Below are 27,983 nucleotides of genomic sequence, written 5' to 3'. Positions count from 1 at the left end.
CTTTTCACTAGAACAGCACAAGAATTTTTTTGAAATCCAAGAGGCAGATCCAGCTGATGCAATCGACCGAGCCGGCATCTTGTAACTTGATGTTGAAATGTTGGTTGGGCCGTCATTGCACTGAGTGGGGCTTCTGTTATTAAAGCCGGGAAGCAGCATTGGCTTTACGTGATGCTGAGATTGGCCTGGTTATCTATCCTGTGAGCTGCAGCAGGAACTGTGTTAACACCACCCCTGGAAAGAAAAGCAGCTGAGGGAACAGTTAAATACAAAAAAAAGCTGATCATAACTGGATTTAGCTGCGGCTGGATACAAGGTGAACAACTGCTATGTCAAATACCATTAAAAGTCTAAGGTTGCAAGAATCTGCCTCCCAGTTCTTACCTGCCAGGTGACCAGTGGGTAAATAGCTGCTGTGGTGATGAGGTGGAGGCCCAAAGGAGGTTGCAGCCGGATGTGCATTACCTACAAGGTAAAGACAAAAAAAAAACAGCTTCTCGGTTAAATGAAGGATAAAGGAGTCAAGGAAAGATGAAAGCAACAATCCATCAATACTGTTAACTAGTCATCAGAGGATAGAGATACATAGGGTCATTTCAGTGAACACGTACATACAGTTCAAATTATTACTATATCATCAACCCAGGAGGCGTCTTTCTGTTGAAATGGAAATCCATTGAAACATATCCACTACTCTACTTCCACATGACTGATGGAGACTGTCATTTTCCAATCCACCAAGATTTCAGGACACATCTAACAGATGAGAGCCCCAGTGACGGGTTTTAAATGAGATCGCTTACAAACTTTTGTAATGCACAGGACAGCAGCCAGGCGATAATGAAGATCCACCAGAGAAACTAGGAGAAATGCTGCAAAGTGGCAGATTGTTATTGAACATAGTGTTGGCTGGGCAGCCAACCATCTGTCTTGTGGACAGCCAGTCAAAGTTAACATGCACACCTCCTACAGTACCAGGAATATCAGCACATCTACAGTGCCTGGAAGGAGCGAGGTACTGTTCAATGTGCCAGCAGCGGTGGGATAAAAGCTATACACATCAGTGAACTTTTCATCTGATGGCAATTTATTTAATGCTTTTTGTGTTGCTGTATTTTATTGATTTTCAAGAAACCCTCATCAAATATCCAGTGCAGAAGATGTCCAGCGACTTGCATTTATGTCATGCCTTCAACGTAGTAAATACCCCGAGACAATTACAGGCGGTGAGCAGTATTAGAAACATTAGGAGAGATGCTTGAAAGCAGTGATAACTTAAGTAGCAAAATGGAGGGAGTTAGGAAGTTCTGAAAGTAGGGCTGAAACGGAAGGAGGCTCGGTTCATTGATGGTTGAGTGGCGGGGATGCGCAAGAGGTCAGAGTCTAAAGAGATGAAGGAGATGTCAGAGGTAAGATGGGGCAAGACTATTCGGGTAAATGAGGAAGAGGATTTTGAATTCAATGTGTTGGAGATGGGGTGATAGGTAAGTGGAACCAAGTGCAGGCGAGTTTTGGATGAGTTGGCAGTTTATGTCGGGTGACAGTCATCAAAATCCATGCCATACTGTTGGAGTAAGGCCAACTCATTATTTTAAATTATCAGTTTTAATCTAGACACACCATTTTAATGCCGATTTTAACAATTTAATTCAGACCCAGGTGTAATTAACATATGTAATGCAACACTGCCACTAACAAGATCAGGAAAAAAATGAGGAAGTTTGGATTGTAATCTCCCTTGCCAAGTGGCTGCGCCAAGAACTAATGAAGATGATTACAAGCATGGCTGGAGTGAATTAGAACATCAAGCACAGGTGGAACTTTAACCCAGGACCATAGGGATGTGGTGGGAGCCTTAAGCACCAGGTAAACTCCACAGGCTGAATCACCTAGTTTGGATGAAACATTCAGCTGACATTTAACAAGCAGGCTTCCCACAGATAAGTTGCTGATCTCAGCTTCGTAGTCAGGCAATAAACTCAGCAGGTGCTTTGCTAATGGGAGGAATGAAAAATCCAAAGGTCTCCTTTCTCTGGTTGCAATTCACCACTCCTCCAGCGTGGCGCTGGTAGAAGCGACGAAGATGATCGCACTTGCCCACTGTCTTGGGTCCCAGGTTGCAGTGTGGGAGGCCACCACTGGATGAAAATACTCAAAATACAAGGAAACATAAACAAAAAAAAGGGGAATTAATCATTCCACATCATCAGCTGACATACCTGTGGTTGAGAAGAGGGGCCTGGCAAGGTCATGTGGATATGAGAATCCTGGGAACATTCCAGGCGCAGGTGGCCGACTAAACAGGTCCAGTTTTCCCCCTATTTCGAGTTTGTGATGGTCCATCGGCATTTGTTGCTTTAAAGCAAAACAAACAGAGCACAAGTAGTAATAATTATTCCACAATAAAAACTTGCTCTAGATATTAAAATGAAGCTGTTGTTAAAATGGAGATACACGGGCCGGGAAATCCCTCAGGGGTCCTGTTGATCGAGGACCATAAATTTGGCTTAAACTCCATTTACACAGCGTAAATGGTGTTTCTGCTGATCGTCCGCCAGTCTCAAGAACCTCCACGGGAAATACTGGCAAAGAATTTTGGACAGAATTGCTTAAAAGCAATGGTCACTCATACTAGTTAGGGGGTTAGGACAGAGGATGTACCTCACTGCTCTAACACACATAGCAGGTTTTAACATTGACTATTTAAACACATCCTCACTTACACCGATAGCTGTATATATAGAGAGGAAAGAATATAAAATTAGCTAGTCCCTGGATTGTGAAGGCTTGTCTTTCTAATACCTTTAATTTTTGTTGATGATGGTAGATTTGCCAGGCAATCTGCACATGAACGGCACACCATTTCCCAGGCTTCTGTAAGACACAAAGACACGATACATCTTAGCAGACACATTTCAACCCGCAGCAACAAAAGCATGCCAATCTATAGGCCTACAGAAACAAAATGCAAAGCACCCGCATAAAATAGCAAGCAAAAAAAATAATTCTGAATGGACGGTAGCCAAATATGTACGTGGTGAAGCTCGAAGCAAATATCTGACACAGGTGAGCTGAGAGCATGAATGCAGAAATCCTTTTCAATTATACGGCAAGAGCTGGTTGTAAGTAGACAAATATGCAGACGAACGCAGACTAGAACAAAGATATGTAATCCTGAGCCTTGCACATTGTATTTGAACTGGTTTACTGCTCCCATATTTGGGAGTGGGATGCCAGGATGACACATATGGATGAAAAAACGGTTTTGATTTTATGAAAGTGCTACTTTGGCTTTGAAGAAACCATAACAATTTGCATTTCAGCTGAATTAGAAACCGCTGAGGTACATCCTCTGTTCTTCATTTACTGAAAGAGTTTAGGCTCCTTTTCTCATCGTGGAGAATAAGCAATCAAAAGCACCCTTCCTCAATCCAGGTAATGGAGGTTTGGGTATGTAAAGGAGAACTTAATTTGAAGAATGGGAATTATTGCAACTATGGTGAGCAATCTTCTCCACATGTCGCAGCTCATTCCTACACAGATGTTCTTTTTTAATGAGCAGGAAAGATCTGTTTGACTAGGAACTACAGCAGATGCCAAAATGACCCCGTCAAACTACATGTCGCGAAAGGGAGGTAGGTCCAAAAGGCAATGTTAATATGTGGATTACTTCTTGTGGCTGCCTTGTAGACATCTTCCATTTCAAAAAATTAATGCGTATTTGGGGCACAGTTCTTCTTGAATGACCGTTAATCTTTCCCAGGGTGGTGAATTATTATTTTGGGATGGAATGGAGGACAATCTCTCCATGCTAGTTGGATATATTCCATAATCCACTTAGCCATTCTTTGCTTTCTGATAAAATGACCCAATGTCTTGTCTTCACAGTTGACTGGATTTCCTATGTGCATAGCAGCAGACGATTATCCGTACATCCATAAGGTAGAATCTAAGTTCTCCTTCATACTTGAGGGCATAGAATTACAGAATGATTATCTCCTGAGCCCAATGATATTTGGATACCAAGTCTGGCATGAAATTAAGATGAGGTCTGAGAATGTATCTATCCTAGATAAGGCAGTCAAGTCATTAGAGTACACAGCTGAGCTATCTCTCTGACCGAGACCAAAGCCTTCAACGTTATTATCTTCAGACCAACAGCATTAACTTGTATAGGGCAATAGGCTCAAAAGGACACAAACATTTGTGCAAGGCTAAATACTACTCACAAGCAGGAATCAGGCATTTTGCTCCCCCCTCCCACACCCCAGAATATCTATTTCACCACATATTAGTGACAGGAGCACTGGCGAGGGCACACCAAGTCCTTACTCAGAAGGTATTGTATAATGTTAGACCCTTAGGAAAGCATTCTGTGCTTAGCACCATTAACAAATTCTGTGGCGGTTGAAGTAATTTGAACCTCCCTGCTGATAAACATCACTATTGTGGTGACGAAAGGTCTTCGATCTGAAACGTTAACTCTGTTTCTCTCTCCACGGATGCTGCCTGGCCTGCTGAGTTTTTCCAGCGTTTTCTGTTGTTATTTCAGATTTCCAGCATCCGCAGTATTTTGCTATTGTACTATTGTGGTGGTGTCTGCCTAGAGAATGACCAATTACTTTGGCACTCAAGGAGCGAGAGCCTGCCAATTTGTTATTACAATCTGCTTCCTTTTCTGGGAGGCTGGAGGGGGAAGAGAAGAGAAAGAAATACATTGCACGCCTTTCTCAACAATGGCCCAAACTTGTTCCCAAACCAGTCAGAGAAGCACAGCACTGTGAACCAACTCTCTCTTCCCATCCTGACCCCCCAAAAAAGATAAATAGTTGGCGAGAGTATATTTTGAGGATAATGCAAGAAGTAGAGTTCAGTAGGATAACTGGGCTTCCGTGACTGAATAGGGAGTAATTTGGGAGCTAGTCAAGTTTAAGAATAGAGAAGATAATAGTGGTTGTAAACATATGTATTCTGGGCTTCTATCATTAATTCTCTGGCAATTCAGAGGGGAAGGGGAGATGAATTAGATGTTCAGGTAACCAAAGAGCTAGCAGGCTCATTGTGAAACTTCCAAAAGAGCCTGATGTGTGGAACCACAAAAGTGTTTGGTGCCACCAATCTGAAGGTCTAGCTATAGAATCCAGCCAATTTTCTGTTTCTGGCAGTAAAGGATGTTATTTGATTTTGAATTTCCAGAAAAAGTTCTTCAGAGGCAGAATATTTCCAGGACAGCCTTGAACCTGGCTTCTATGAAACTGAAGCCCTGGGAAAGATGCATCTCCAGGTGTGCTAGGGTCTGAACTAATACTTTTACTCAAATTATACTTACGCCCAGTGGTTTTTGAGGTAGATTTACCCTTTTGAGTGGGAGCTGGAAGAAAACAGTAAACACAAATGAAACACTGAACTCTTCATGGATGAAACCATGTCAAAAATAGACGTCTTGATTTTTTAACAATCTGATCCATAAGTTTTTCCCTTGGCCTTCCATGGAACTGGTTACAGAACTTGCAGACTGCAGAGAAGTGTTCAGTGGGAAGACAGAAAGCCTTGCTGGAGCACATACAGATTTGTCAAGCCAGAACTTTGCGATAACTCCATTATTTGCGATCTTAAGTTGCCAGAAAGCGAAGGAACTTCAACATGTTTCAAAGAAAGGTTGTATTCAAAATGGATGTACCACTACAGAAATAAACCATTTTGATGTGTGGGTGACCACAACAAACTCTCAATTGATGCTAACAAGCAAACAAGACCTGAAGATGGGGCCCTATATAGACCACAGGAAGGAGATAGAGCAGGTTCACTAAAAGCTTCCATATAATTTGGTTGGTTGGAACTATGCCACAAGCCAGATGGCGGAGAATCTAAGCATCTTGAACATTCTGTAATAATTTTAATTGTAAATGCACTTGCCATGTTTATTCATTTGTAGCACTTGGGAGGGGAGCCACCACCAAGTTAACTTGTCCCAAAGTACTCAATTAAGTCTCCAAAATAATATGCATGCAAATGCAAACATCGTTACAATCTCACAACCCGCAAGAGCAAACATAGTCATTTGATTACAGAAATCTTTAATTTTATTGAAACGTTTAACCACAGTTTGCAAAGACCAGCAGTGTCCCTGCCTTGCCTTTTCTTTACAATGTTCATGAATGAGTAAATTTGTCACTTCCTTATACTGGTGACTGAATTAGAAACACCATGGTCTGTAAAATGTGATGGTTTAGAAGTAACTGAACCAAGATGATATCCATACTTCAGAATGTGTCCTAAGCTCATGTCTGGCCAATTAGAACCATGAAGACTGGATTCAACAAGGCAGGACATCTACAAAATAAATTCAATTAAAAAAATGCCTCTTCATTACAAAAATAATTTACTCTTTTCCTTTGAAGTTTTCTGACATCACACACAATCCCCCCCAAGGGAGTCTTCTAATTAGACACTTCCCCAACGTGAAAGGAAATGTGTCAAAAATCATGCCCAAGCATCCATAAATGCTGCTCAGCCTGGGTTAACTCGCCCAGCCCTCGCTCCCACATGGAGGAAAAGAAAGTAAGTCCTCTTGCCCCATTCCTTCTGGACCTCGAGGTTGAATTGGAGAATCAGGTGCATGAATATCCATACACCAGCATGTCAGAGCAGAAATAGATCACGCACGAGAATCAAGTAATTCAATGGGATCCTGCCAAAAAAGATCCAGAAACCAAGTAGTAGGCGGCAGAGTGAGCAGCCCATTTGAAATTTAGACCCAACATTATAAATGGGTATTAAAAATATTATAACCATTGCAGTAAAATAACTTGTGACTTGCAATGTGCACACTTTTATAGATTCCATTATAAACTAGATGTTTTGGAATAAAAACATACTGCAACTTAAAATGTGTGAAATGGTTTTATAAAATGATTAACCATTAAAAAAGGTAGATCTCACTTACTCTTATTGACTGCCTGTAGGGGTCTGACAACTGCTAGAAAAGATGAGGCAGAAAGGTTGTACAATTATATTGATAGAAGCAAAATATTAATGGGAACTGACAATATAAAAACCATCTTGGATAAACTAATAAGACTGCTGTCAGTGTCTAATGCATTAAATTCACCCAAACGTAATCACTCAGCGGTAATTCAAAGGATTCTTGGGATACATGCAATTCATTTTTTTTTTTTTTTTTTTTAAAAACATCAGATACAAATCAAATACTCATGTCACCATCAGTAAAAGGGTAAATTATTCTTTGTAACAGCACTTACAGATAGCAAAATAATGCAAACATTTTCTCAAAGAAGCTAAACTAATACGCAGCACATTATCTATGTTGGCTGTGTGTCACTGCTCATATTCATCACCAGCCAAAATATATGGTGCATTGCTGCTATAGATTACTGTGCACCCTATCTATATTATAGAGACTTTTTTGAAATATGAGCTCTGAACGAATTTTGTGCTCAAGATGTTTTTATCATCGGTCTCTGAGTTTTTTTTCATTTAATCATCCCGATTCATTTTGAGCTAGCTTGTCTCCATGGATTTTGAACTAAATTTCACCTTTCATTTGGTTGAAAGTTGGTATAGTTTGTGACAGAAATATACCAGCTTTCTGCAACAAGGCATCTCAGCTCCTGCACTAGCCGAGAACTCAGTAGATGTAAATACTAGAAGATTTCAGTGTTAGGTACCACAAATAATTATCGTCTCTAGTTTCCTTAATTCCCTGGACCAGTTGTATCTGCACTTTTATGTTACTTGACTTGTTTTAAAAAGATTAAAAATGGGAAAAGGAACACCTCCAACAATCAGCATTACCAAAGCCTTTACTCAAGACTTTTGGAAGTGATGCTTATTGTCCCCATCAGAATCCATCTAAATAAACCATTTTTGCAATCCACATATCCCAGAATGAAAATGGCCTTTCAAATGTATTGAAATCAGCTCTGCATTTAATTAACAAAACAAAAAGACACAACACTCCCAACTGGTTTTCCCCATGCAGTGAAGTGGAATATCAGTGCAATTCTTATTCATTACAACCCTTTTTTGCCTAAATGATGGCCCCCACACCAGTATGTTTCCCTACATTACAACAGTGACTACACTTCAGAAGTACTTCATTAACTGTAAAGCGCTTTGGGACATGCTGAGGTCGTGAAAGGCGTTACATAAATGCAAATCCTTTCCTTCGTTTCAGTTGATCAGCATCCCTCTGGGCATGAAAGCTCTCTCGATAAAACTAGGTCAAAAATAATGGCTCAGAGAATTGCGATTTATCAAGATCGCAGCACAAGAAACTGCAAAGCTATTAAAAGGTTACTACTTAATACATCTGATGATTAGCAAAGCTCAAAAGCTGCTATTTATATCATTTTGTAGACATCCATTTCCAAATCCAGGTATGGGTTAATATTGGATAACCCCAAACAAATGACCTGGAATATGGTATCTCATGCAATGCAGAAAATGCACCAGAGGCAACCCTGTAAACAAAACTATGCTGAACGCAGCAAGACTTCCCTTGGGAGGGGCTCTCTGTTGTAAATAAAAGATATTGACCACCATAGTCACATAGCTGCCATTTTGGTTGTGACCTGTGGGTGGATTTATCTCTCAGGTGATGTACACATTGCTGGTCTGCACAGACCTTTCCCCAATATTGGGCAGATCCTGACTAAACTGGCAGTCAGGACTCTGCACTATCTGCTCGTGTCTGGACCTTGCACTTGTGTAGTTATCTGCTGTTCTTGAATTCACGTCGCAGTATAAATGGGACAAATTCAGCGACCTGGGTTATATTCTAATTGAACTAGTTCTGTAAATGTAAATGGGGTACTAAATAGCCGTGAGAACCAAGCTTGAAGTCCTATCTACTTACATTGCTTTGTTGACTAGCAATATGGATGCAAAGATGATGCAGTCATTGCTATTATCAGGGAGGAATCAATAATTTTAAGGATCAAAGTCAGATAAAGGGCTAGTAAACAAAAGTTTAATAGATTTGATGATTAAGCCTGGTCTTGCTTCTGTATTTCCACCCACTGAATGGTTCTGGCTGCTTGGTCTTGTCAAACACTGTTACCAAGATGCTATCTTTCAAGGAAGAGATTTTTGATGAAAAATGCCACATGAAGATGATGTTATGAAATAGCTTGTTTGGAATAGGATGACAGATTGAACAAGCTCAGGGAGTTTATTTAATAAAACTTAGCTTGGAATAGTATTAACAGCAAGAACCTCACAGATTCTGCTAAATAGGCATCTTCATAAGCAGTCATGAACAAAGTTATGGGGCAAGTCAGAAATGTACTTGGCAGCAATGTTCCCTTTAATTTTTTTTGGGGCCGTGCGGCCCCTTTAACGGGCTGTGCGGCCCATTCAAAATTCTGTGCCTGTGTGGCTTTTCTATTTAAAAGCCGGTGAGCCGGCTGCACAGGAGGTCCAGAGCGCTGTGCGGCTGCCCAGCTTAAAGGGAACATTGCTTGGCAGTATAAGGAACTTTGGTCCTGCGCAGTTTAACATGTATGTAATGCAATCATGGCTGAAGATTTCAGGGTTGAAAGTTATTAGTTCATTTACCCTGGGGTCCTTCTGAAGTAGAGTGTGAGGAACTGCTCCTTGTCTGCTTGCTACATCAATTGGATTGGAAGTCTGGGGAAAGACAACACCGCATTCATATCATTAAAAATAACTGGTCTGGTCCACTGAAATTGCTGCAGTGCAATGAAAAGGCCACAGAGTCATGGAGAAGCCACTGGGCCTAAAAGATTCTGAATTTATGAAAAACGACATTAATATTTTTAGAGTAGAGAATACTTTCTGTAGCCATTATTTGTAACTCAAGTACAACGATATTAGATTCTGAGATGATTACTGTGAACTGCAAAAATATATATCAGGAGGTGCAGCAGGGCACAGTTCTGCAGCTGTGATCCCTTAGTTAGAAAGTTCTTAATTTTGGCTGTACCTATGGGCAGAGTGCTGAAGCCAGCCACTTCCCCACCATGTATGGAGAGGAGTTCACAGCCATCTGCCCTCCCGGTCACAGAATGGTAACTGGAGGAGGAGTGTGGGTACAACCTGCCTGCCCATCCCTACACTATTTCATGGTTTTAATGATTTCACTATTACATTAAAAAATGCTATAATATTTAGAACCGTCAACATTGCTAATACCTTTAAAATTAGGATATTCATGATGAAATTGTCAAAACTGGACTAACAGCTACAGCTGCCATTTCAAGTAATGTTCCTTATAGACTTAAGCTAGCTGAAGGTGCACACACAATATTAATTTATATTTTGTCAAAAGTTACACTTTGGCACACATCCACACACAGATGCTGACTGACTTGTGCTAACAGAAACCACAATATTTCCACAGTGACTACACCTCAAAACTACTTCACTGGCTGTGAAGTGGTTTGGGACGTCCTGAGGTTGTGAAAGGTGCTACATAAATGCAAGTAATTCTTCCTTTTCTTTATCAGTATATGCAGAATATTCAAGTTATAAAAGTGATTGTTTATCACAGGCTTTGAGGTTTGAACTGCTGTTGTGAAACTGACTTAAGGATGTTCACACCACAATTCTAAAGGCTGTTATGTGAAGTTCCAGGCATGTATAACCTTTGCTTTCTTCAACAATTGAGTTCATGAACCATACAAGCAGCTGTCTAATATAACCCTGGGCAAGAAACAACTATGAAATTTAAAAAAAAATCAAATCAACACTGTATTTCTATATAAAATCTCCATATGGAATCACAACTTATATTCGATGTTTGTAATTTTCCTGTAAGCTATATTCTGATAAACCTGCAGAGGGACCTTTCCTTGAATGACATTTGCCTTTGCACTGAGACTTGAATACTCCTGAAAATGACAAGAAACCAGGAACTTACACAAAAACTAAAATATGAAAATGTCTCACCCAATAAAAATATTTATATAAACAGACAGCAGTTTCTTAGAATCTACCCAGAGAGCATTCATGAGCTGCTGAAGAATTACTTTGGGGGTTATGATGTCATATAAGTGCTTGATTGAGTTACTGCCCTGGATTCCACTCACAGGTATTCATTACTATTCTTTACATACTGCTCATTCTGCAGACTGCAAAGTGTTTACTGCACTGAGGTTTAAATTTACTATATATATATATTATACTGTAATATATATATATATCAAAAATTGAAAGTTATTGATTATATGTTGCTGAAAAACTTTAAGTTTCATTCCGTTCTCCTTCCTGTGACCTTGAGTTAAGGATACTACACGCCGGTCCATGAAACTGCCATTTGCCTACACTAAGACAGTCAGATAATGAATAACCTGTTATGCCTTTAACTGGCTCCCAGCTCAGCAAAGTGGAGTGCAAAGACAGTGAAATTGACTGAGGTAATCTGTCTCTCCCTACCTCAGTGACAGACGCTTCAGTCTGAAAAATGGAGGAGCACTCAGCAGTGCCGACCCAGGCAAACTTAATAACCCTGACTGATCATGGCAGCCCAGTGAAAGGCATTGTGCTCAGTCAGCATGAGCACACGTAAGTCAGGCCTTCAGGGCAAAAAAATCATCTGCTCTACAGAACAGGGTAATTTGCTTGTTTGAAATGGTTCCTACCATTACAATGCATCAGCCACAGGATTTTTGACTCCAAAGATGGGTCAAGTATTATTAACCTTGTGCAGTTTACCCTCAGGGCCTCCTCGTCTACTCAAGTTGGCATGTAAATTATGTGGAAATTTGCAGATCAAACCGGTCTCCTTTTGACAGATACATTTTTTTCTCGAGTTATATGCCTAGAAAATGCTGTACTTACTGATCCCTGGTATAATCATAGGTTAACCACATCAATCACAGCCGGTTTACAGTAACCATTTGTTAGCAAAGGTTATGCAGAAAGCACAGAGCAAATCTCAACTTCAGATCTGATAATTATAAATTTACAATTCTTTGCTACTTTCCTTTAATACTTTTGGGCAGTTAGAGCACAGTTGCCTCAGTCAGCTGACAAATCTTGCACAATTACTCAACAGTAATTTAATTTGCCATTGCTAAAATTGAGGAGGGGGCGGGAAAGAAAGAGAACTGGCGTGGAAGGTCTCCCTTTCCAGTGCTGCCATCATCACCCAGAGAACATACTTACAAAAGTCATTTTTAACATCTATAAAACTGATTTACGTACCTTAGGCTGAAATGCTCCCTGAAGTGACCCAAAGGGACCTGAATGTGGAATCATGGATGGCATTCCCGGCATTGTTGGTGCGTACGGTGGGAAGAACTAAAATTAACAAGATATGAAGAGTTACATTCAGAATGAGAATCAGTCATATAATGCACAGGGCGCATACAAGCCAAGCACAAGCTATGCAATTCAGCTATTCACGAACAAATGAACATCAATTGTTTACACCTGGCTGTTGTATCTTTGCCACCATCTAAAAACTGTACAGTATCAGGTATTGTTTACAACAGGCACTTAACCAGCTACAGGATATGGCGAAGTGTCTTAACTGTGTGTAACAAATATCTAAAGGATGCAACATTAAAATGATTTCACAGTATGGAAGACTCACAAAAGTAAGTCTTCCTCCTGAAGCATTTAACATTTCATTTCCAACTTCACTGAAGACTGGAAAAAGGCCTGGTGATGTCAGTTGTCTTCTCCCTCCTGAATTTTTGTATTAGCAAATTAAATTACTGCTGTGTTCTTGCAGCATCTGTCCAAGGCAACTGCCCCCTAACTGCCCAACAATACATGTTTATCTTCAGTGAAAGCAAATAAAGTGAAATATTTTTATTAAACAGAATTGCAATTCAGTTTTTCGGCAGTTGCATCCTGGTTGATAGTGCACCTCTAATCTAAATAAGTGAACAGCTATTTCTGCATTCTATGGGAAAGTGTTGTAAATGTGCAATATTTTTCATACTACACCAGAGCTGCCAGCATGAACGCGGAGACGCTTAATCTGCATGGGTGAGAGAATGCCTCTGCTATCAAATAAGCATGTCCTGGATGCACAATGGCATTAAACTATGGCTTCAGCAACCCAAAGGGAGAGACTTTCCAAAGTGCATTCTACCTTAAATTTGAAGTTCAAAATCACCTAATCTATATCTGGCTAGAGTCTGTTCGAAATGCAAATTGAAGCTAATTTGATGAACTGCAGATGTGTTGGAAACCACAAGAGTAGAAACCCCAAATTGAACGCATGAAATGATGCTTGATCAAAATGATATTTTTAAAAACCGTGGGTGCGAGCTGAAGCACACGCACAATGAGCTCTCGAGAAACAGAGGACACTCACACTAGAATGTCGATAGAAAGGATTTTCTATTTTTGGTGTATACTTTTCAAACTGAAAGGAAGAGGAAAAACAAGTTGTAACAGATTTTGTTTTGCCCAACATAGAAGTCACTCTGTCATTGTGAAGCTCGGAGGCTGTCAAAATAAGTTAAACACATCCTCTGATCATCATAAAATAACTGTACAATCAAAATAGGCTAATGATTGATCAATATTATTAGCTGCTAATCATTTTCAACCCGTCATGAACTACTTACAAATTTTTTTTGAAAAATCGATAAACAGCTTTTAATAATTACTTCTACATATTTCATCTTTAAACAATTAAGGGACATTAAGAAATGGAAAGTCTCCACACACAGCCATTTGGCATGGCAGCTGCTGCTGAATATAATAACTATGTATACAGAACACATGCATAATTTCATTAATTATAGCCATTACCAGATGTCTGCCACTTAGTCAGCATAAACAACATTAATCACAAAAACATACACTAGGTAGATTATACACACACTTCTTTATGACTGTAATTAGACCACATGGTACATTTTTTTGCATTAAAAATATTGAAAACACATTCTGCAACAAGCAGTTAAACTGCTTCTCTTTTTTTTTTAAATATATTTTTTGGGAAAATTTGGAAATGGTACTTAAAAGGGAGCAGATATGCATGCAGCTTGCACAGGCAATGCGGCGAGGGTGTGTAAACCAGAGCAAATTACATTAACTGTTTTTAAACACTAGTCAGAGTAAAGAAACAATAGCCAACTGAGCATTTATGAGCCAGATTCTGTGGGTATAAGGTGATTTTAATCATACATTCTCAACTCTAACTATGCTACAAAAACAGCGTTTGTGTGTCAGAAGTTATAGGAATGCTATTGTTTTCAGTTCACAGAAAGAATATGTATAAAAACAGCACTGTGGATATATTTTTACTTTACTCTTCCACACTTGACTACTGTGGTATTTCATTTTGGCTAGTACGCAGTGCCCATATAGCATATATTTAAGGTCATATTCATATACTGATAAATAAAAACCGTTTAGTGCACTAATATTTAAATCCACAACACTCTAATAAGCACAGAACAAATGTGTCCCAAGGGCTAGAAAGGATATGTCATTTCTCCATCTTTTGACCACACAACACTTTAAAGAAAGGCTTGCATTTATATAGCACCTTTCATGACCACTGGATGTCCCAAAGCGCTTTAGAAAGGTATTTTTTGAAGTGTAGTCACTGTTGTAATGTAGGAAATGCAGCAGCCAATTTGCGCACAGCAAGCTCCCGCAAATAGCAATGTGATAATGACCAGACAATCTATTTTTTAGTGATGTTGATTGAGGGATAAATATTGGCCAGGACACCGGGGATAACTCCTCTGCTCTTCTTCGAAATAGTGCCATGGGATCTTTTACATCCAGCTGAGAGAGCAGACGGGGCCTCGGTTTAACGTCTCATCCGAAAGATGGCACCTCCGACAGTGCAGCACTCCCTCAGTACCGCACTGGAATGTCAGCCTGGGTTTTTGTGCTCAAGTCCCTGGAGTGGGACTTGAATACATAACCTACTGACTCAGAGGCGAGGGTGCTACCAACTGAGCCACTGCACTATCAAGCGCCTTGGAACATTTTATTATGTTAAAGGCGCTATATATATGCAAGTAGTTGTTGTTGATCAAGTTCCAAAACAACTCTTCTTACAACCGTTGTCAGTTTGTGGTATTTTAAAATAGCAGGACAGTATTAACTTAACAGTCATCAAATATTAAACATGTTTTAGGATACTATTCTCTTTAAATATTAATTTTTGGTGACTGCCAAACGTTTGAAGTCCGATATATTAGAATGTACATAAAGTATCTCAATACAGACATATGACCGTTTGCCTTAATTGGTTGTATGGTCAAAAGATATCACAGGAGAGTTGGAATAGAAAAATAAGTGCCACTGGTGTTTTTCTTTTTAAGAATCACATTAGCCAACCCGTGGTCACTATGGTGAAAGAGATGGAAGGTATTTTTTTTGTAAGGGGAGAGGGGGAGTCAAGAGATGCTCTACTTATCCTCACTTTTCTGCCTAGGGTATGCACCACAGGTGGTGCAGTGGGCGGCATGAGTGGAGTCGGTGGCAGACTCGCAGGGAAAGGAGCAAACGTGTGCTGATGCATGTGCTGATGCGTGTGTTGATGCGTGTGTTGATGCTGATGAAACTCCGCCCTCAAGAATGGTGGCGGGGCTAGCGACCCCGCCTTGTCGGAACTCTGAACCAAAAACCGGTTGTTCAGCTCCTGCCTCAGCAGTTCATGCTCTGGAAGAGAAAAAAGAAACACAAGGGCCGTGGGCCAGTCAGTTGGAAAAAAAAGGCCAAATATTCACCTGGCATTCCCTGTTTCTGCAGGTCATGCTGTGGTGGTTTTCTACGTGAGGACTCATTGGTGGAGGTAACAGAGATGCCTGTGACAAAGCACCAATCAGAATTCCCGACTGAGGCTGACAATACATGATTGGTTGGTTGAATGATATCAACAGGCTGGTATCTAAAGACAGAAGAGAACCATATGAGTCATCCCAGCAGAAAACAAACTGGGGAAATGAGAACCACACACATACAGTCCACCTCCCAAGGGAGATAGCTAAGACACTGTACTTGTCTCCATAAGAGCAGGCAGCAATACCGCTGTTTGAAATGTGTCCTGTGGCCATCGATGAAGTTGGCACCTTTGCAAGATATCATTTCCTATTCATCCGAATTGGAAAGGGGCATTGTGGGCTTTAAATGGGAAGGTCTGCAGCAATAACCATTTGATTACTGTTACACAGGCGTTTCAGAGCTCGTTCGTGTTGCTTCAAGCAGCCAACACTTACGAATACTCTGAATCACCTTCACTGCTGGTAGCATAGCAACATCAGCAGCATGCTGAAAGCATACATTTTTAATGAAACAAAATCATTATATGCTCTTATGAGGACATGTTTCTTGACACCATTCAGACAATTGCATTCAATACAGCTTCAAGAAAAAAAATCAGTTTGAATTATGTTTCCTTGAAAGATAAACACATTTGAAATACTACTCATTAAATGTCCTTACCCTTTGAGTTAAAATGAATGGAATGGTTAAGTACAAGTGTAATTCAAAGGATGAAACACAACATTCTTGTTACTGTAATTAGCAATAAAAACATCTTGGCCAAATGTTTCTCTGACATTTTTGGGCAGGACTTGAAAACTTACAATGAAGCATACAGATGATTTTATTTTACATTTCCAAAAAAATCTTCTTTGAAGTGGCTTTCTGTATAATTATTCAAACATGGCAGCTATATTACAAAAATCAATTCAGCTTGTTAAATAAGGACTGTTAAACATCATTACAGCATTCAAGGTTTCCAGGAAATGAAATACAGAGGGAATTTGATTTTGAATACCCAAGTAGACAAACAAGGATTTCGTATTAAGCTAGTCTTTTGCTGGGAGGAGGGTAAGCAAGTAACAGCCTATTTCACTAGACCAACAAGGCCAAGAGAAGGCATGCTTCCTGAAAGGCGAGGTACGCACCATCAATTTCTCCCTCCCTTCCAACTCAAATCTACAACTGACAGGATTGTAGTAAAACATTCTCTGTTCTGTAGGGCCTCCCCAAATGTGGTATGCATTTTCTCTCGACAGGGAGGGCAGATGATCTGCTCTCAGGCTTTGCCAATGCCACTTTTTAACTAAGGTCTAGAAGCATTTATCTAATCCTTTGATTATCCCGCCCCCCCCGCAATCTGACAAGTGCAGGCCCTTCTGGTTGGGAGGGTGGCACGGTGAGGTGAAGAGAGGGAAGGGAAGTGGTGAAGGTCACTGGTCAAATCCTACATCTATTTCTCAACGGCATCGTCTGTTGGTGTATCAATCCACTATACCGCCAGATTGCTCATTAAGTGGACGTTTTAAACCACGACTAGATCTGGGTGTGTTGCCATTTCTTCAATTTGTCAGTTCTGAAGGCTACGTCTGTAATGGCCAAGATATGTGCAATTATCTTAACTCAAAACAATTCTGCTAATAATGCTGCTTTGAGATGTTAAAACATCTGAAACATTCAAGTCAAACAAAAAATGACATGTTTACATAAATGAATGAAATTGAACTTTGATCGCATTACATTATTTCTTTTTGTACATGCTTCAGTTACATAACAGATCAGGCTGGCTTCTGAACATCAAGGAATGTCATGAATAAAGTGAGAGTTCGGACTTTCTTCATGCAATAACTTTCCCTTAACTCTCTCAAGGACATTTCCGTACTGTTGGGCTATGAACTGAGCAAATACACTGCTCACTTTAAAAAAAAGACAATTTTTAAATGAAACACTATAAACCCTCAAAATTAAACAAAAAGAAATTGGCATTTTAGGGATTTCAAAAGGAATTAAAAATATTAACAAGCAAAATCCTCTATGACAAACACAACTGAACAATATCTGAAATACTCAGGGGGAATAAGAATCTGCACCTACCTGAATAGCCAGGTCCTGCAGGGTGACCCGGTACAACAAGGCTGCTTGACGTTAAAGGAGGTGGTGGTGGTAAGGTAGCTGGTGTTGCAAACATGGCGTGGTGATGAGGGTGAGTCTGAGGCCGCAGGGAGAAATTATGTGAGGTAGCAAGGTTTGGAATAGATAGGGGCAGGACTGGAGTGGATGAATGATGGGGGTGGATTTGGGGGGATGAAGGCAAGTGTTTGGGTAGGCTGATGCTTGCAGCACTGCTGGCGCTGCTACTCCGGCTGCTGGGGAAGAAAATTTGATCATTAGATAACATACTGCACAAAACATAACTCAGGACAATAAAAATACATCCCATGTACTGCGACTAAAACAAAGCAGTGGTATTTCCAGGGTAATCTCTACTGCAGATGTGTTAAGCAATCCAGAGTCAAATAATTTCACATTTAACCAAAACTGGTAAACAGTTACATTTATATGTATAAGAATTCAGACTCCCTGATCTCTTGTTTTTTTCTCATTACAAAGGACAATAATATTTATTTTGATGGTTATTTTTGATAAAATGGAGCCATTTTTCACTTAAAGAACTATGGTAGGAAAATGAATTAAACATTTCAGTGACAATTTTTTTGTGATCTCGTAATCTTTAGTACTGGAGAAGTATGGTTATAAGAAGTTAGGTCAAGTTAATGTGGACAGTCCATCCTGTGTTTATTCCCAGTACATTTGAAAGTACCTTCTCTTCACTGCAGTATTGGGATGTTTTGAAGGTAAATTAAAGGGTTAGGTTGAGATAGCCTGTTTACATTTAGATAAACATCATCCATCTCCTGGAAGATCTAGGCTGAAATGTCCTTGCACTTTTTGGCCTACTTGGTGACTCTAAACTGAAAATCTGGAAACTGGCATCAGTTCTTAAATCAGGATGACTCATCTCCACAGTTATGTGGTTTGAGACATGAGGCAACTATTAACAGCAACATGGCAGTTAAACATGCTGTGCAAACAATACAACATTTAACTGAAATATGCATTAATAACTTTCAAATGTAGCTATTTAAAACAAACATATGGCCAAGAATGTTACATCTTAAATATACTTCCAACTTCTAGACGTATTCAAGGAAATCGAAGATGGCATGTCCCCAGATGAAGGGTCATTTTCTACTACAGGAAACTCTTTGGTATCCGGCACCGATGGGACTGAGATGGTGCCGGTTGATTAAAAATTCCGGATGACGGAGAGGTATATCAACCGAGGCTATTTTTAACAAACAAAAATTTTAAAAAATCAAGAAATGTGCAGTAAAATTGGGTACTCACAGAATACAGGAAAGTTTGGTTTGTCCGGAGGTTAACTGTCCGGAATGCTCAAGCCACCGGCAAAAATCAGGAGCCGTTTCGTTAGTTTTTTTTTCTTTTCGTTGCTTTTTTTTTTCCACCAGTCAGGCTCTGCAAGGTCTCGCTGAAGCTGTTGCTAAGCTACAGAGACACTTGCAAGGTACGGCCGACTGTTTAGAAGCTGTTGCTAAGCAACAGGGTTTGTTGCCAGATATGGAGCTCAAAATCTCTGTATGTTTCAACATTAGCGCTGGTTTGTCCGGCAGTTTTGATGGGACGGCAACAGCTCGGTCCCGTCGGTGCCGGATAGCACAAAGTTTCCTGTAGTGTGTTAAATGGATGGTGGAAGATGCGGGTAATCCATAACTCGGATCGGAAGAGACTACCGGCAGCACGGGAGAGTCAGACCCCTGTTATTGAGGTGTTCAGATCGGAAGAGACTTCCGACAGCGCCAAGGAGCCGAGTAGTGGCAGTTTGGAGAACTACCCCCACTGACTAACTCGGCCACCGCAGGAGACTCGGACTCAGCAACATTGCCGGTTATTGAGGTGCTGTTTTCGGAGTATGAATTTTGCCGGTTATTAGAGAATTCTGGATATTTAGGTGCCATTTAAACGAGAGTTTCCTGTATTACTTTAATGCTGCCATCGTAATGAAAAGCTAAATCATTTTGCAGTTAATTTGCTGGAAAAAAAGTGTAGGGCTGCTTCATTGTATAAAGTTCTGCAATTCTTTTATTTGGACAACTACTTTCCTTTCTGAAGTTAATTGGGCTGCAGTAATTTAGTTGTTGACAGACAAATTTAGCTTCATGGTTTTCCACTATCCAATATGATCTCAGCCTGCAAAACCATATCTGAAAGTATAGAGCACAGACAAGCATGGATGCCAGCTCGCTCATTGGTGATTCGGGAATGTCAATCAACTAAACTGCTTGCATTTATGTTCAGTGTAGCACTGGTCAATCAAAAGGAGAAACATTCAGGCCAACATGAACTTCTGCCCCCTTGGTTTAAAGCAGTGACCGCTGACAACATTATCTGGAGAAAAGACTGGGAAGAGCTGTAATGTGAGGGAAGAAAATTAACAGTCTTTCTGCTGCCAGTATTGCTCCAGCAATTGAGTCCATTTAACTAATTGTGCTAATTTCACACTCAGCATCACCACTCAATGTTTTTAAAAAGTTGCTCATAAAGGTTTGTTTGCAAAAGGTGTACTGATGCTTGTTAATCAGGAAGGCACAACACTTACTCTATGAAGCACAGTTCTTGGACTTAATGTTTCAAAAATTTTACAATGTATATAAGGTTGCGGTCTACATTAGATGCGCATTATAAATGGACAGATGAGTCAAGTTGGAGCATATCACAAGTGGTGGGCACAAATTACTATCTGCTAAAAATGTATCTGTCTGCATGTTATAACTATGGAACAGGCCCATTACTTGCTGCACCATATGGGTGCAACATGCAATGGAGCTGCTGCATAATTATGACAATTAGCATTTATATAGTGCCTTTAACATTGTAAAACATCCCAAGGCGCTTCACGGGAGCATTATCAAACAAAATTGGACACCGAGTCACATAGAGATATTAGAACAGGTGAAGGAGCATCTTAAAAGGAGAGAGAGGTGGTGATGTTTAGGGAGGGAACTCCAGAGCTTAGGACCTAGGCAGCTGAAGGCACAACTACCAATGGTGGGGCGAAGGCAATCGGGAATGCACAAGAGGCCAGAATTGGAGGAACGCAGAGGTATTGGAGGGTTGTAGGAGGTTACAGAGATAGGGAAGGGCAAGACCATGGAGGGATTTGAACACAAAGATAAGAATTATTAATTTGAGGCACTGCTGGACCGGGAACCAATGTAGATCGGCAAGCACAGGGGTGATGGGTGAACGGGACTTGGTGCGAGGTCTGGACGAGCTCAAGTTTATGGAAGGTGGAAGATGGGAAGCTGGCCAGGAGAGCGTTGGAACAGTCGAGTCTGGGGGGGGGTAACAAAAGCATGGATGAGGGTTTCAGCAGCAGATAGGCTGAGGCAGGGCAGAGACGGGCGATATTACAGAGGTGGGAGTAGGCGGTCTTGGTGATGGAGAGGAGATGGTGTCAGAAGCTCGGCACGGGGTCAAATAGGACGCTGAGGTTGCGAACAGTCTGGTTCAGCCTCAGACAGTGGCCAGGAGGGGGATGGAGTCAGTGGCTAGGGAATGGAGTTGTGGCAGGGAAATATATTTTTGGCTGAGGATTAATTGAGGAAAATTCCTGGTGATTCAGGACACATACCGAATATAACCACTGCAATAGCTGTGGTCCTCCATTGAACAAACCCAGTGATGTCGACGTGTACAGTATGAGGCATATGACCAGAAGCAGCACTCCCCCGTTGTTCTTTATATAACAAATGTGGGCATAAAGACCTGGCATCTTATTTTTAATCACACATTCACCATTTGTACAATGTACTCAATATTTCTAATGCTGTATGAATCGTGCTACATCAGCACAAAGTTTATTATATTTAGGGAAAGAAAAGACATTCATGATTATCCTGAATTTGCGAAGAACATTGATGGAGAGTTTCCCTTTCGCTAGCTACAGGAAACACTGAACTTTAGCAACATAAGCAGTGCTCACGGATTTAATGTGCTTTTAAAAATGAAACATGGCGACACATTTCACTGGAGTTACTGTAGATATGATCGCCATGATGTGAACTCCAAACTCTGGTTAGGCAGTTACACCATGAGGCCAGGTGCTTCCTCACAAATTGTGGATTAAATTGAGTGAGTCACTCCAGACTGCACTCACATGTTGCCTAGCAGATGAAATATTGCTCGTCTAGCTTCTCAGATGTTATTTCAGGTAGGGAGATTAAAATAAAGGAATGAGGGGAGAAAAATAATTGTGCTTCAAAAATACCCTACCTAACGGAGAACTTCAAAAGCAATGGTATGTGATGTGTTCTAGGGGATTCCCGAGGGATACGACAGGATGTCATATCAATGCAGGTTCTTTCTCTTTCTTAACCCATCATGCAGTATTACTTGCATCAGTACAACTGGGTGAAAATCCCCGTGGATGAAGATAACTGGACATACCAACAATATTAAATTTAGATTAGTCTATGATGGTCATTAATTATAATATACGTTCCCCCCTAAGAAATTTTGGTTAACAATAATTAAAATTAACAACTACTGTACTTGTATTTATATAGCACCTTTAGTAAAACTTCCCAAGGTGCTTCACAGGAGCGATTATCGAACAAAATTTGACACCGAGCCGCATAAGGGGATATTAGGGCAGATGACCAAAAGCTTGGTCAGAGGTAGGTTTTAAGGAACGTCTTAATGGAGGAGAGAGAGCAAGAGAGGCAAAGAGGTTTAGGCAGGAAATTCCAGAGCTTAGGGCCTAGGCAGCGAAGGCACGGTTGCCAATGGTGGAGTGATTAAAATTGGGGATGCTCAAGAGGCCAGATTTGGAGGAGTGCAGAGATCTCGGAGGGTTGTTGGGCCGGAGGAGATTACAGAGATTGGGAGAGGCGAGGCCATGGAGGTGATTTGAAAACAAGGATGAAAATTTTAAAGTCAAGGCGTTGCTTAACTGGGACCCAATAAAGGTCAGTGAGCAGTCAACTACGCCATTGCCAATCTGATCTGACAAGCATCACTGTTCCTTAAGCAATATTTACAGTTTATTAACAACCTAATAGGTGAATAGTTTTTTCCAATCTTGCTATTTAAGTTATACTTAACATTTCAGCTTTTTGGGTGGTGATGGGAGACTGGCAATAGCAGTTCCCTATGGACCTGGAAGAAATGTCATTTCTTGTGTGTTAGGTTTCACCAAAGCACTGTATGAAATCAACATTTATTCTAGGGTTCAATATTAAACCTGTAGCTAATAATACAGCTTTACAAAGAACAAATGGACGGAGAAGAAAAAAGCAGGTCTTGTGCTGGGGTTTAAAGCATCAGGTTTATTAATTAAAATCTCAAGTGCATGCGTGTTAAGAAATTTAGCAAGTTTTGACTTTAGTAAATCTTCATCCACACATGGAGTGAAGAGTTGATAAGACACTGGCCTTTTATTTCTGGGACCTCGGTTCAAATCCAGCCCAGATTGATAGAATGGAAGTCTCTCAGTTAAAGTTCCTACGTGAAATGAGTTTTGCATCTCAACCCAGTCCATAGTGAGCATTGCCCACAACCCAAAACTGCCCCTAATTTTGCAATTCCATTCAGAGGTCACAGAATAACTCGTGTAGGAAATGGGGAAAATGTCACGCAGTCACAGTACAGCACAGTAGAGGTTGTGGCACTATACTGGGGCAGAGTTGTACTACACCTGACCTGGGAGCGCTTGTTGACGATACTGTGCCAAAATAGAAAGTGGTCTAGTCCTTAGCACTAACACTCCTCACCTACAGTACAAAAAAAAATCACCCACGTGGATTCTGAAAGTAATGTAATATCCTCCCTGCTTACCTGATACTATTAAGACTGCTGAAAGGTATCTGGTGGTGAATCTGGTGATGTACAGGAGGCTGCGTGTGAATCTGAGGCAGAGAGTAATGCTGTAGTTGCGGCTGTAACTGTGGCGTTGGCTGTCTTGGTTGTGGCTGTGCCTGGTATATGGCCTCCTTTACGGTTGGGCTCGCTGTGCTATTGGAAGCACACGCTGAAGAAGCCGGAGGTACCACAGCAGCTGGAGGGCTTGACACCAGCGGCACAAAGGGTGTCTCCTTGCTCTGTTCCTGGCTACGCTCTAGTCCAGATACCTTGGAAACACCTGGTCCCTTTGTTTCAGGTTTCTCATTCGACGTCAGATTGCTTCCAGTGAAGCTTAAACCTAGGAAATTAGAGAAAAGCAAAACCTTTTTGAAGTGTTTATGCAGTACATTTCCATGCTTAACCATCATCAGCTGATTCCACCTCTCTGAGGAATAAAGTCAGCTTTAATAACTCACTCCTAATTATTGTTAAACGCCTGTCGATTCAGGTCTTCGCCAAGCACACATTCTAGCATAAAATGATTATGTTGCAGTCGAGCTCTGAAAAGTTCACAGCCTTTTCCCACTGTGCACTGATCAAAATCCTCAGCTCATTCATGCCTGTTAATATTTAAGGATTAATTAAATGTAGGGGTTTTATCGCAAACTTAATAGCATTTCCCACAATTTATTAAAGAAAATCTACCTGTTTAAACCGTCAAAGAGGCCAATCTCACAGCCCCGCGGTCCAAGCATAATCCATTTGCACAAATTACAATCAAATGAATATGAGGGAGGCAAAGTGGCATGGATATTAACACTAATTGTTGTCTAGCTGCAAACAGCACAGCCTTGCTGCAATTTACTTAATGAAAATCTGTTTAGTTTAATTGCTTTGACACTGTTCTCTTTATCTCAATGAATGCATGCATCAAGCCAGCTTTGCCGGCCTCGCTTCTGCAGTAATAGTCTAAAAGAGGAACCAACAGGCAGCGAGGCCTGTATTTACATCCCCGGGCCTAATCTCTTCACTCAATAGAAATCACATTCCAGCTGGCTTAGCACGGTCTGAATTAGAGAATCCTAAATACACAAAGCCAAGCGGAATGAAAAACATCTTTGAGACAAGAGTTAAACTTCAGGTATTAAGGGAATTTGCAACAAAGCTTATTTAGGTTAACAAGTTCACCATTTAGTGCAAGATTTAGGTTCACTTTTAATTTATTCTTTCCACATTTTCAAGTGATTACTAATCACAATAGTTTTTGTTAAATTTCCATTACCCTCTAATGCTACATGGCCCCTTCCAACTAAGAGGGCAGGTGCCATCTTACTGTCAACTTATGGCATTCCCATTCTACCTGGAGTGTGACTGACTGACATGAATCCATTCTCTCCCTTCCAATTCTCTTGTTTGGAACAGCAACTTTTGTAGACAATCTCTGACTGAGATAAGGACTTGGCACTTGGGCAATCTCAGGTGCATACCTGAATCTCGGCACTGTGCGTACATTTAGCTGCCATTCACAGTTTTTAATGTCCCATATGCTTTACAGCACTTCTGCCAATGGTACTGGCTTACCAAAACAATATCTGTACACTGCATATATCATACTGATACCAAGTATTATCTTCTGTCAGAAAACTCTTGCAAACTGGAACATGTGCCCCAAATACATATTGTTCTGTTTACAATGCTGTGTTAATTTTTCAAGATAGTGCAAAGTTTGGCAACATTTCAGACCATGCATCCTATGCAAACTCAATGACCTATGCAATTTCCAAAATACATTCTGTACTTTCTATAAAATTACATCGGCAGACGATATGTATTTTTCTTCCAAAATAAGCAATAGAAATATAGAGAGAATAGAAAATGAGAGAAATACACAGGATCTGAAAACCCCCCCCAATGTATCCAAGAGATCTAAACCGCCTTGAAAGTGAAGTGTGAAGTCCAAACACCAGTTTATTTTAACCACTGACTGCACATTACAGTTGCAGCATATCCAACATTAAGCACCAGGCCATTTCTGCTCATCGTAATTAGCTGGTTCAAACTTTGCAGATTCCCAGTATTGATCATATGGAGAAAGATCAGGGGACAAGCTTAACTTTGATGCAACAATTAATGATCCTTTCCATAACCTTTGCCCTTAGTCCACATCTTTACGGAGGGTTCGCATTTAAAATGCATCTGTTCTGTTGTGAATCAGTGCATCAAGCCATCTATTATACAACAGCTGCAATCCGGTCTTGTCATCCTTTTCATGGCCTTCGAATAGTTAGTCAGCCAGCCAGCCAGCTAACAATTTAAATGTCCTGAGAACAGCTGCCACAACCACTTATTGTTAAGAAGTGTCTGGCATGCAGGAAAATATGGAGAACTACTGTAGGGAGCTTTGAATTTGTTTTCAGCCCACTGCCAATTTTTAAAAAAAAACACTATTTTGATATCCTGTTAAAACAATACTAGGTAATAATATAACTTACTTGCAAATTATTTTTTAAGGGCCAAATGCTGGTAGAATACTTCAAGAGACACGATTGCTAAAAGACTTACTTGAGTAATTTCATTGCAAAATATCAGCACCTACACAATAATGTTTACAATATAAATGTAACATTCATTGGCATGATATTCTTTTCTGAGCAGGTTTTCCTGGTAGTTTAGTTCTTTTCCTCCCCCCAAGTTGACTGCATCTTCCCTAAACCGCTGGCAGTTTGACTAACTCCAGTCCGTGTTTAACCATCAATCAAGACCACACGGGTGAAGGACCACGCAATGCATTACCTTACAATACAGAATAGAAATGGCAAACGTGGAGTTCCAAACCCAACTCCAAGAAAGGAGCAAAAGAATCAATGATGTGCACAAATCGGCATTATTTGGTATGGTAGGCGTATAGGATGATGCCAGGCCAATCAGATTGAGGATTTCACAATCTGTGCTTTGACAAAATTGTAACACCATAAGGCAGACAGACTTGCATTTATATAGTGCCTTTCACGACCACCAGACATCCCAAAGCACTTACAGCCAATAAGGTATTTTTTGAAGTGTAGTCACTGTTGTAATGTAGGAAACGCGGCAGCCAATTTGTGCACAGCAAGCTCCCACAAACAGCAATGTGATAATGACCAGATAATCTGTTTTAGTGATGTGGATTGCGGGATAAATATTGGACAGGACACTGGGGATAACTTCAAAACAGTGTGCTCAAGTCCCTGGAGTGGGAACAAGGAAAATAATGCTCTGCTCAGTTTTGAATTTTGTCTACTGATACACATTCAACTGTTTATTAGGAACAGTACCAGATTGCTTTATGTATCGACATGAATGTGCAAAGTGAATGCTGGAAACATTAAAAAAATGCATTACAGAGGTCCACTCCTATGAAATATTAACACAGGACTATGAAACATCTCACTCGCAATCCATCGGAAACAGAGCATTGTACGATTCAGCCCACATTTCCCCAGTGAGTGGCAATAAAAGAGAGCTCTGATTAGAAATTTTTCTGACTGAAAAGTATTGATTAATGCTCTGAAATTATGAAGCCTGTCTCGCAATGGACATAGTCGGATTAACTGATTTCAGACAAGATTTTAGACAAAGAGTCTTGTCCTTAACCTTCTTGGGCATTTGAATTTGAAGTATTCCTTTCAAAATATTTGACTGCATCCGATGTAGCTTGCCAAATCCTGATGGTTATGAAAACAACACAAACTTCTACTGTAATTTATTGTGGTACTTAACTAAATTGTAGCTCAAGAAAACAGTTTATACTTAAACTGTACCAAAGTGGCAGGATAATAGGGTCGGAAATGAATGCGAGGCAACAGTACACATTTCCCATTCTGAAGCAGAAGCATTGATTTTCCTTTCCCATTCCCTAAACAGCAAGTTATTAATCATTCCAATTAATGCATGCACACAGCTCCCTAATGCAGAAACCAAACCATTAGATCGATAGTTGTGCCCTTAGAGTATTATTGTGGCATGCAATTACTGTATATACTGTACCTGCAGGTACCACAAAGTCCATTGACGACATTAGGGCTCTTAAACATTGAAGCAACCAGTTTTATTAAATGCACCAGATCTATTTAATGTTCCAAAATACATAAACCGTAATCCTAAATGTGTAACACCATGTTATCACTAGTTCCCAAATGCCTGTATCTCCACTGCACAATATTTGCTCAGTGTATACTGAATTCACAATGTAGTTTGCGTGTGATATTAGCAAATTAAGCATTAATGGTTTTGTATACAGGCAGCCTTGCAAAAAGTGAGGCAAGAATGGACAGCTGAAGGATGAGCAATGG

At 40.4% G+C, this 27,983-nt stretch overlaps 1 protein-coding gene across 16 annotated transcripts in view; it reads right to left on the bottom strand.

Moving 5' to 3' along the window:
- Positions 1-27,983, bottom strand: part of fbrsl1 (fibrosin-like 1) — an 843,225-nt gene that overhangs the window by 10,815 nt on the left and 804,427 nt on the right. For 9 of the 16 annotated variants that reach the window (XM_086011930.1, XM_086011937.1, XM_086011938.1 and 6 more), the window contains 11 exons: positions 23,647-24,010; positions 17,824-18,095; positions 15,696-15,856; positions 13,313-13,363; positions 12,190-12,285; positions 9,580-9,651; positions 6,947-6,979; positions 5,330-5,371; positions 2,803-2,874; positions 2,220-2,355; positions 385-465 (listed from right to left, as the gene is read on the bottom strand). In XM_086011930.1, the coding sequence (XP_085868056.1) occupies positions 385-465; positions 2,220-2,355; positions 2,803-2,874; positions 5,330-5,371; positions 6,947-6,979; positions 9,580-9,651; positions 12,190-12,285; positions 13,313-13,363; positions 15,696-15,856; positions 17,824-18,095; positions 23,647-24,010 (1,380 nt within the window). Of the gene's footprint in view, positions 1-384; positions 466-2,219; positions 2,356-2,802; positions 2,875-5,329; positions 5,372-6,946; positions 6,980-9,579; positions 9,652-12,189; positions 12,286-13,312; positions 13,364-15,388; positions 15,628-15,695; positions 15,857-17,823; positions 18,096-23,646; positions 24,011-27,983 lie in introns of all 16 variants that reach the window. The other 7 variants (XM_086011934.1, XM_086011946.1, XM_086011931.1 and 4 more) reach the window with 6 other exon arrangements.

This window comes from Somniosus microcephalus, chromosome 19 (genome assembly GCF_052327205.1).
Source record: "Somniosus microcephalus isolate GS21.2 chromosome 19, FLI_Smic_1.0, whole genome shotgun sequence".
Classification (NCBI taxonomy): Eukaryota; Metazoa; Chordata; class Chondrichthyes; order Squaliformes; family Somniosidae; genus Somniosus; species Somniosus microcephalus.
The sequence above is the reverse complement of the archived record's forward strand: the minus strand, read 5'-3'. Positions and strand labels throughout refer to the sequence as shown.